Source organism: Metarhizium brunneum, chromosome 7 (assembly GCF_013426205.1).
Source record: "Metarhizium brunneum chromosome 7, complete sequence".
NCBI lineage: Eukaryota > Fungi > Ascomycota > Sordariomycetes > Hypocreales > Clavicipitaceae > Metarhizium > Metarhizium brunneum.
In genome coordinates this window covers 2,683,101-2,693,678 of record NC_089428.1, presented here as the reverse complement: position 1 = coordinate 2,693,678, position 10,578 = coordinate 2,683,101, and the positions used below count along the sequence as shown (strand labels likewise).

Below are 10,578 nucleotides of genomic sequence, written 5' to 3'. Positions count from 1 at the left end.
AGCGTTTGCGGACGGGTTCATTAGCAACTAGCACGTCATCTCTTTCTCAAACCGTCCATTTGACTGGCCGTGGCAAAAGCGCCCCGGTAGCCTTACTCTGGTAGTCTGGCATCTCGGTCTTTTGATCTCGCCTTTCCCCAGGTTTTCTTCCTCGCAGGCTCCATTCCATGCTCTTGTGCTGTGACTTGGTCTCGACAAGATGGCCCCAACAACCTCACCAGACACATCGCGTCGCGAGCCTGGAGTGCCGCCGCCGACGGCGAGAGGTGGCAGAGGAGATGATGCAGAGGACGGCGTGGATGCGCAGAGCGACAATGCCTCCTCAACGGGCAACGTGGGAGAGAAAGCGGCCGGTCCTCCGTTAACAAAGCGTCAAAAAGTACGGCGGCATTGCGGCAGATTCTGGCTGTGGTATCTCATAGCCTTTATTATATTCCTCGCCATTCTGTTGCCGATTCTGTATGCTGCGTCAGAGCTCCCCTCCAAGCTTGGAGTCAAGACTAACCATGATATCCCAGTTTCAAAGTCATTATTCCTGCCATCGTGCAGGCTATTGTCAAGGGTCAGAGTTTACCCATCACAAGTGGCCGACTTGATGTCGTGTCAGGCACCCAAATGAAGCTGGCCATCAACACCTCTCTCAACACACCACTGCCCGCAAGGATCACAGACTTGACACTCTTCTTATACAACAGAGACACCAGGCCATATTCGCCTTTTGCCAACCTCAGTGTCGACGGCCAAAAGCTCAAAGGCAATACCCAAATCGTCATCAAGGAGCAAATTGTCACCATCAGCAACCAAAGCGAGCTCCTGGCCTGGCTTGGCCCTGTCTTTGACCAAGACAAGGTGGATTTGTCTGTTCGCGGGAGTCCGACAATCTACCTGGGCGCGCTCAAGACGGACACACGCCTTGATACGACTGTCCAGATACCCGGTTTGAAACAGCTCTCTGGCCTGGGGATCAAGGATCTGAAGGTCATGCTCCCCCCGGAAAATGGCCGCAATATCAAAGGCACCATCAACGTTCCCAACTACGGTGTACTGGCCTTGAATTTCGGCAATGTGACCTTTAACATATTATCAGGCGACGTCACGCTCGGCCAAATCACACTATACGATGTGCTTCTAAACGAGGGCAACAACACGTTGAACTTTGACGGGCAGCTCTATCTCGATACCTTGATCAAGAACATCGGCCCCGTCCTCGCCAGCCAGAGCCAGGCACTCGGCAGAGGTCAAGTCGACCTCAATGTCACTGGCAACCAGACCGTCATGAACGGCGTACACATTACCTTTATTGAAAAGCTGCTCGCCAGCCGAACCCTGACCACTTCCATCTCCGTCGTTACACTTTTGAGCGATGTCTTGAGCGGCCTGATGGGCGGAGGGGGCGGCAACATTATTGATGCCCTCGGCGACACTTTTAACAACAACACCTTTATTCAGAACATTGTCGACCATTGGAACACGACAAAGGCGCCCGGAAAGCAGGCAGATCTTGGCTCACTATTGGGCAAGCGAAATAACCCCAAGGAAGCATTGATGTGGAATATGCTAAAGATGGGGCTAAAGATGAAACTGAACCAGCGGTAGAGCCAGTTTCATGTGGCATAAAAGGCCAATCTCTGTGCCTAGAGCCGTCCAAGAAAGGTTCTCATCAGGTAAAAATTGATGAAGATGGCTATGATGAGTTTTCTTAGCAGTTAAGATATAACGCTGGCGTATACGAGTAATGTAATAGCTACGAATTCTTTTCTTCCAGTCCAGATTATAGTATATACAATGAGGACTTGGTATGTCTTGGTGGCAGTTAAACTTGCATGTGTTGCTTGGAATGATCTGCTGTTACTAGGCATCATATGTTTCATCTCGACGGCGGTTGATTGGAAGCTGCCATGAACGAATTGACGCATGACAAATTCACATTAGGAATCCAAATAAATAAAAGAAACCAAATGAATACTACTAAAACTAGACATGGAAATAAAAACAGCAAGCATTTCAAGTTTGACATTTTTTCCGACTCGTCTATAGGAACATTCCAGCTGGGGTGCAGTATAGGGTATGTCAAGTTGTGGCCCCCAATGATGCCAACCAAGGTATTGCACGGAATAATTACAACAAGATCTGATGGACTGATTCAGGCTATGCAGGGAGATCAGCGGGCCAGCACCCGGTGCTAGAATATGCGAACTGTGCCCGGCAAGCAAGCCAAAAATCCTTGTCTAGCACGCGAGGTGGCGAGATGCCAACCAATGCCCAGAGTCTGGACCATTCGTCCCGATGCTGGATGGCCGTGCGTGAACTTTTTTAGAGTCATGACAGTGGAGATTTATCGAGGCACGGACATTGTCACCAGCTGATAATCGATTTCTCGGGCGCTTTGATCGCCATCAAGTGGGCTAGGGCTGTGGGTAACAATGAAAAATATTTCCAGTCAGCCCCGGTTGACCTGAGGTGTACCGTAGTACCGTATTTAAAGTATTCAATAATAGACGGCCGACGGCAAGGGAGGGTAAAAAACGTCGATGCCAATTTGGTCGACCAAATTCATGAGAGTTGGTTGATTGGGGCTCTTTACGTCCGCATCTTTGAGTCATTCATGGACGGCTCTTTTGGAGACGGAACAAATTGTGAGTACTGCTAGACACGGGCAAAGTCCAATTTGGATCAATTGGCATGTTTGGCTCTGAACAAGGTTGCGCATGGGGCGCTCTCGAGTCCCGAGTCTCGACGCCACGCGTTGCATGAGGCGACAAACCGGGGTCCGGCAATGGGAGGCGGACTGCGTATGTATCTACGTACATACATACATTTATTCTGGCCACTTGGGTCTAAACGGCCGAGTAAACATACATAGAAGAACGAGCCGAACCGTGACCGTGCTTTGGTGTCACGTTGCAGACCTGGATCTTGGCTTCCCTCCCACCAGAGTCGATCCGTTGGATCCTTCAGCCGCCACAATGCACAGATTAGCAGTACCGAGCACCAGAGGCGCTGAGAGCAAGTCTGCAGGGACTCGCTAACCCAATGCAGGAGAAGTCTGGTCCGGTCAATCTGATTCTTGCATGGAAATGGAAACCAAGTTAACCATAACCATAACAGCTAGCTTAACTAGCGGGTGAAACGAAACAAAGCGTGGTTCCCAACAGTGTAACCCTTGTTACAAATGTAATTAGGCCGCAATTGTATTTTTTGACGCCAGTTTCCGCGACCTGCGCCGCCTGGTGTGGTCAATCTCGGCGTAGTTTGTGATGCAACCGCTCGCGCCATCATTTACCCTGTAGGAACTCGGTCGGTCGGAAATTCCCATGCTGTATGCAATTGACGGTCTTGTGTCCCCGAGAGGGCGCTGAGCAGCAGACGCCTGCCAACGCTGAATAAATCAATGTTGAAGAGCTGCCAATGGAACGTTGTCCTAGAGCAATCCTTTCGGCATGTCCATGTCGTCGTCAAGGATGCTAGCCGACCAATAACCAGTAGCAAGTGCTCGTAGTCGGGTTGTACCGATGCAGGAACAAACATGGATTATAGATTCCCCCAATTGGACATTGTTTCAACTCCATCTTTAACGTCGCTGGGATTCTTGTGGCGTAGACACCTGCCAAAATGGTGCTAACCGGTACCTCTCGCAACACGGTAGGATTCTTACTAAATCACCAAAGGATTCATCCGAGTTTAGCCAGCTGGCATTTTCACAGCTACAGGAGACATTTGAATCTCATCCTGTCATCCTGAAAGGAATTAGAGTCAATCCTTTGATGAACTTGTACGTCTCGAAACACATTCTGACACGAAGGATTGGGAAATCAACGCCCTCGTGAGCGGATTCCAAGGCTCGTCTGAATGATTCAAGTCTCATGGTAGATGCTTCTAGTAATGGAGAGATGAACATAAAAACTGTAGAGATGACCATATTCTAGACTTACATCTCCGGCTCACAGCAACCACTGCAAGCAGCTTCATCCCCTTGATCGAAATCTTGCATCTCAAACAACTGGGACAATAGTTCTATAGTACTTCCAATTACCTTCATCTTCACCTTTACAATGCTTTCCTTCACTCCCGTTTCGGTCCTGGCCTTGGCCGCCGTGTCGACTGCTCTTCCGACACAGACTGTGGACGAATTTGCCGTTGCAGACCGATATGTCTTTTATCGAGGCAGCGGTGCCAACTGGCCATCTCAGAAATCCTGGGGCAGCTTTGACTCGCTATGGAATGCCAACGTGCCGCTGATGCAGAAGTCGTGCGGATGGAATGGCTGGGGTGCCGACAATTCTGGCGCCGAGATAAATGACATCAAGAATGCCATTCATCAGGTCTCGGGGTCTACGGGCGTTGATAAACGCTTCATCCTCGCCATTATGATGCAAGAAAGCAAGGGCTGCGTGCGAGTTCCTACTACCAATAACGGCATTCGTAACCCGGGTCTTATGCAATCTCACAATGGCTCAGGCAGCTGTGCTGGTGTCAACCCATGTCCTAGCGGCACCATTGGGCAGATGATTCGCGATGGTGTTGCCGGTACTTCCTCTGGAGACGGCTTGAAGCAGACTTTCGGCAAGGCCAAGGGTGCCGTTGGAGACAATAGCCGCGCGTACTATGCTGCCGCACGAATGTATAACTCTGGTTCCGTCGACTACAACAACCTCGATAATGGTCTGGGAAGCACTCCGTGCTATGCAACCGATGTTGCTAACCGTCTGACCGGCTGGACTCTCGCTGCAAGCCAATGCCGCGCATAAATGCGTACTAAAATGGCACGACTCTTAAATTATAGAGATCAACCCCATTATGTGTATCCGCTACAGTATTGCTTGGCTCTGCTGGATATTTTCGTCTCAAGCTGCACTTCAATATTTCTCTTTATACGGTCTATACTTGAAACAACTCTTTTATATAGAAATCAAATGCAACATGAACGATGCTGCTCTTATTGAATACATACCAAGTACGATCTACAAAGTGCGTGGCATGTTTGGAAGTGAAGAATCATCTAGCTGACTTCTGCACCATTGACACCCCCAGGTTCTTTTATGCGGCCACTTTGGGAAGTATATGAAAGGGTCATTTTCCCCCTCCCATTGAAGTCTGTCTCAGAGCTAATAACATGTAACTTCTAGTTACTTGGGAAATGTGTTGTGGCTTCCATGTCAACTTGCACACATCGCGCAGCTGACGGAGCTTGTACAAGACGGGGATCAAGGTAGCTCGACCTGTTGCACAACTCTGCATATGATGAGAGAGTTGTTCACAAATTATAGCCAGAATATGAACTGCCCTGCCCGGATAGAAGAAACCTCTATGCCTGACGTAGTTCAAGACTTTGTAGTGACTTGGGCTTCTTTTCCAGTACAAGGTCCTGTACTAGCTGCTTTACATTTTAAAAAGTACATGTATGGTACGTACTACTATTTCACTTTTCCTCTTTTTCTAGAACTTTTCATGAGAACGGCTTGATGACTGGAATTCCTGTCAGAGCAATCGTTCTTGTGCTTCAATACACCCAGCATGGCTTAGTTGCAGGGTTAGGGTTATTCCACCAACTCTTGACGCAGGTAGCGTCTCCACACCAGCTGTCATGGTGTGATGACGTGATTTCCAGATCAGCCACTTGTATGACCAGCATGGCTGACGTAAATTTTGCAAACATTGAACACAGGTCTACACTCGTCCTTGTGTAGCTTGAATTGCGGCCTGTCTGTGATACATCTCTCTCAACTGGTGTTGGCCAAACATTGCTTCCGCTTCTGGTGCCGTCTCAACCAGCAAGCCGGCGTGGAGTAATCCAAGATTGAAGCTGCTTCACCCCTCGGCCGCTGCGCCGTGTCTGCGAACATGCGGTGCCAGAGAACAAAGCCGGCGTGGAATACCGCTCTCGCCACAATTCGCTCACAACAACACAACCGTCGGTGCTTTGCCAGCGCCTCACCCGTCATCGCTTCGTCGAGAAATCACCGAGTCGTCGTCGTTGGCGCGGGAACGGCCGGCATAGCCGTGAGCCATCAGCTACTTCGGTCCGGAGAATTTGGCCCGGAGGATGTTGCGATTGTTGACCCTGCCGTGTGGCACCATTACCAACCTGGTTGGACTCTTGTTGGAGGCGGGCTGAAGAACAAGCAAGACTTGCGCCGAAAACTTGCCGATTTGATGGACCCCAAGCTCAAATTCTACAACTCCAGCGTGGCATCCGTTACTCCTGGCGATAATTTTGTGACCCTGAGGGATGGCGACAAGCTGACCTATGAGCAGCTGGTGGTTGCGCCTGGTCTCAGCATAAATTATGGACAAATCGAGGGCCTTCACGACGCTCTCTATGACCCGGAATCCCCAGTCTCAACAATTTACAACTATGACACCTGCGACAAGGCCTTCCGAACCGTCGAACGGCTGACCAAGGGAAACGCCATCTTCACCCAGCCCGCTGGCGTTATCAAGTGTGCCGGTGCGCCGCAGAAAGTCATGTGGTTGGCTTTGGACTACTGGAAGCGTGCCGGCCTCTACTCGCCAAATTCGCCATCTAGCTCGGCCATCACGATTAGTTTTGCCACTGGCCTGCCTGCCATGTTTGCCGTGCCCAAGTATGCTGCCAAGCTGGAAGAGCTGCGAAAAGAGAGGGGGGTCGAGGGGCTATTCCAGCACGATTTGGTTGCCATCAACGGCAATGTAGCGACGTTTGCCCGTCCCAACGGAGAAGCCGCCGTCACCAAAGAGTTTCACTTGCTGCACGTTGTTCCAAAGATGGGCGCTCCGACGTTTATCAAGGACAGCGGCATCGGGAATGACGCCGGCTACGTGGATGTCGACGACCACAGTCTGCGCCACAGGAAATACCCCAACATTTGGTCTGCGGGTGACGCTTCAAGTTTGCCAACCTCTAAGACTGCTGCGGCGGTGACGTCGGAGGCCCCCGTGCTGGTTCGAAATCTGCTCCAAGTGCTTCAAGGTAAACAGCCAGACGCAGCCTATGACGGTTACACGTCCTGCCCTCTTTTGACCGAGTACGGCAAGGTACTCCTCGCAGAGTTCAAATACGGTGGAGAACCCAAGGAGACATTCGATGATTGGTTGGGGATTGACCAGGTTGAACCTCGTCGTGCCTTTTATCATCTAAAGAAGGACTTTTTCCCTTGGGTCTATTATGCCTCCATGGTCCGGGGAACATGGGGCGGCCCAAAGGGATGGATCAATTAGAGGCTTATTGCTGAGGGTACTGGCACCAGTCCTGATGGATGTAAAATGTAAAGATGGCGACTACTGGTCGCTTGAAATAAATAAATGTTGATAGTTCAAGTGTGTTGGGAGGGGGCCGAGATCTACGTAGGCAATTGATTCCTACCCCCAAAGTCTCGTTTACCGTCATACCGAGCGCCTGGGACAAGAAGCTCCATTTCATATTTGTTCTGCAGCCTCGATTTAGCTCCGACTTCTAAAGCACATATCTAAAGTTGGGTCCATAGTTTTCGACACCGTCGTCGCGGGCATCGTTTGCAACCGCGTCATCCTCGTACTTTTCAGCCAGGCGTTTGTTTTCCCAAACCAACAGCGTCCTCAGAATAACAGCAAGGATCGCAACAAATAACATGAATGCGGCGCAGATACCGTGGCCTTTGACGTAGTTTGGCCGCTCATTTTGAGGATATACTCTGGTGCCCAGGAGAGGACCACACTGCCCGATGAGATTGAGTACAACCACACCAGCTCCTCTTCGTTCGTCGCTGCCTTGGTTATTAACGACCCATGGTAGAATATTAGCTATTGTTGGGAATACCCCTGCCGCCGCGAGGTAGACACCGGCGTATCGAACAGCGGTAGTCGATGCGGCTGCAAGCATGATGTATCCCGCACCGCCCACTAACGCCATTACGATGACGGTCAGCCCTCGTTGCTGCGTACGATCTGCAATGTACGTGGTCCCAATTGTCACGAGAAAAGAAGCAAAGTAGGGCGGTGCAGAGAGGCCCTGTGCAGCCAAGCCAGAGAAACCTAGAAACAGGTCAGTAGATGGCCGCTGCATAGTGTGAAAGGAGCAGAAGGTCTCTTCATACCCATGTCCTTTAGGATAGTGGGCAGGAAAACCGGTAGCGACGAGTAGGAAACATTGCAGGAGAAGTACATGAGAGCGGTCAGCCACGCCTTTGCATCCAGGAGAATGGAAATCGTTTCCCGCCACTTCAAGGAGCCTACCCGGGCCCCCTTTCCTACTTGCTTTACTTGACGTGCCAAGGCGACACTCCTTTCCTCTGTATTCAAGAACCACGCCTGATGGGCGCTGTTTGGCATGGCGAAATACGTCACGACGGCCATGGCCAAGACGGGCGCCCCTTCAACCAGGAACAAGAGCCGCCAGTTCGCGATCCCAGCGTGCCCCGACGTGATGCCGTACGCCAGAGCACCCGCAAAACACGTTGCCAACGGCGCGCAGGAGAAGAAGATGCCGATGCGAAGGCCAAGCTCGTCGCGCAGGTAAAAGAATGACAACAGGTAGATGGCACCGGGGCCGAATCCGGCCTCAAACGCGGCCAGGAAGAAGCGACACGCCATCATGCCCGCCCAAGATTGGGCAGCAGCTTGCGTGGTGGCGGCAATGCCCCAGCCGAGCACCAGTATTGCGATCCATGTGCGCGCGGGCAGAACCTTGAAGACGATGATGAGTGGCTCGAAGAGGATGTAGGCAATGTAGAAGATGGTCAAGAGCCATTCGTACTGGTCGCTACTCAGGCCGAGGTCCTCCTCCATGCCGGCGATTCGAGCATTGCTACGACACATGTCAGCTCATCGCCGTCCTGGAACATGACCGTGTTAAGCGCCGTCCTACCCGATGTTTGATCGATCCAAGAAAGCCAACAAGACTATGGTACATTAGAGCCGAACTTTGGAATGTTGTACGAGATTTGGCCAACTGACACAGAAAGCACAGGAGCAGCAACACGTGTGTATCAAGCTTTCGCCTGACTCTGGCCTCGACGGACGCAAGAGGACGGGGGTGAGACGCCACCTCATCACACGCGGGCGCCTCGACCGCCGCCGCATCGTGAGGTTCGGGCGTGGCTGCCTTGGTCGTTGGCATTTTCGTTGAGGGTTTGATGCCCGTCAACTTCTTGTCCCGCTGACCATGTATAGGCTGCTCTGCTCAGGTTTTAGCAACTGAGAGAAAGAGGGACGCGATGCCGGGTGAAATGCTGGTGGCTTAGTTTGTATTGGGATCATCAGTACGAAATGCCGGGGGCCGATAAGACGTTTGCGCCGGACTAATCTCGGCTCTGTGCAACACAGAAACACATCAACTGATAAGCGGCATTTCCCAAGGGCATTGCGGTCTTAGTAATTCGGCTCGAGTGCGGCCTCTGTGTACCCCGTTCGGAGTACTACATCGGATCGACACGCTTTGGCCCTATCACCGGACTCTGCGGTGCACAAGCTAGTCTAGACTCAGCAACTCATTAATGCTGGTACGTGTACTACGTTGAGTCTCAAGCTGGTGGTAAGCAGTAAGAATTGGACCAGACCAAGTAACTGGCTATCGTGGCGGGACAGTAAAGTGTGCTGCAGTAGATTAGTGTATACTTATTGGCAGGCTAATACACCGGACGTACATATGTATGTCTGAGTTGCCCGCCAGAAGGTGGAAGAATCTGACAGGATGCTGCTTGGATGCGTAATTCCTCTTAGATCAGTCAATATTCTTGCACTGAGATCAAAGCCAGCAGTCTGATCTTCCCCGCATCGCTCGATGCTGCGTTCGTGCCTAGTTGTCCACAAAGATGCGACGAAACTTGCTACGCACAACATAATTGATTCATCCCGTACATCTTGGCGTAGGCTTTGATCCAGTTTCGTCCTTTATGCCGGCTGCCTTTTTTTCTTGCACAACTCGGCGGCAAGCTGCAACTTAAAAACGCCACTCTTGGCTCTAGGCCTTGGGGTTAGGGTTCGCACTGCGGATACAGCGATTTCTCTGATTGTCTTTATCGACCAACTCCATCGTATCAATTGATGGCTACTAGCACCCACGGGCTATAGCGGCGTGCCCCTCCGGGCTACCAGCGACCTAAGAGTCTGGTACTAGCAATTCGGCCGAGTAGTTACTAGCACACTGCAGGGACCAGTATTCAATGTTCAGTCTGGTGCGGTTTGGTTGCTGTCGCCTATTGTGGGTGCCCGATTAGCGGTCGGTGGTAGCTCTAGGCGCTACATGTATGTTGCTGGTATGACCAGACATGTCAAACCTACCAGCAGCAGTTGAGCCTGGGGTCGAGGGCTAGTTCAATGTTGACATAATTGATGTCTGGTACCCGTGCCAGTATGTACCAGACACTGGTTAGAGCACCTACGTAAAGCAATGGTGCTGTTTTGCCGCTATCCCCGTATGACAAGCTCAAAACTATCACCGCTCTCTCTCTCATCAGCCTCATAATATATCAGCCAGCACCAGACGGCATGCAAAAGATAATTAAACGAAGTGGATACACGCTTGAGAAGTCTCGAAGTATAGCCTAATTGACTACAGGTGCCGCATCTGCGGATGACCGTTAGCGAATCATTAACCGACGTCGGGTACATCTGGATGGAAGT

General features: G+C 51.1%; 4 protein-coding genes across 4 annotated transcripts; 3 read left to right on the top strand and 1 right to left on the bottom strand.

Moving 5' to 3' along the window:
• Positions 1-199: 199 nt before the first annotated feature.
• G6M90_00g113690 (uncharacterized protein) lies at positions 200-1,596 on the top strand (the record flags this gene model as incomplete). The annotated part of the gene is made up of 2 exons (XM_014684188.1): positions 200-459; positions 519-1,596. The coding sequence occupies 2 exons, from the start codon at positions 200-202 to the stop codon at positions 1,594-1,596; spliced, it is 1,338 nt and encodes a 445-aa protein (XP_014539674.1).
• A 2,456-nt stretch (positions 1,597-4,052) lies between these two features.
• Positions 4,053-4,748, top strand: G6M90_00g113680 (uncharacterized protein; the record flags this gene model as incomplete). The annotated part of the gene is made up of 1 exon (XM_014684187.1): positions 4,053-4,748. The coding sequence occupies one exon, from the start codon at positions 4,053-4,055 to the stop codon at positions 4,746-4,748; it is 696 nt and encodes a 231-aa protein (XP_014539673.1).
• Positions 4,749-5,841: 1,093 nt separating this feature from the next.
• hmt2_1 (Sulfide:quinone oxidoreductase) lies at positions 5,842-7,197 on the top strand (the record flags this gene model as incomplete). The annotated part of the gene is made up of 1 exon (XM_014684186.1): positions 5,842-7,197. One exon carries the CDS (start codon positions 5,842-5,844, stop codon positions 7,195-7,197), a length of 1,356 nt encoding a protein of 451 aa, XP_014539672.1.
• A 235-nt stretch (positions 7,198-7,432) lies between these two features.
• prlL_8 (MFS transporter prlL) lies at positions 7,433-9,073 on the bottom strand (the record flags this gene model as incomplete). The annotated part of the gene is made up of 4 exons (XM_014684185.1): positions 7,433-7,989; positions 8,052-8,761; positions 8,822-8,855; positions 8,911-9,073. The coding sequence occupies 4 exons, from the start codon at positions 9,071-9,073 to the stop codon at positions 7,433-7,435; spliced, it is 1,464 nt and encodes a 487-aa protein (XP_014539671.1).
• Between the last annotated feature and the right edge of the window lie 1,505 nt (positions 9,074-10,578).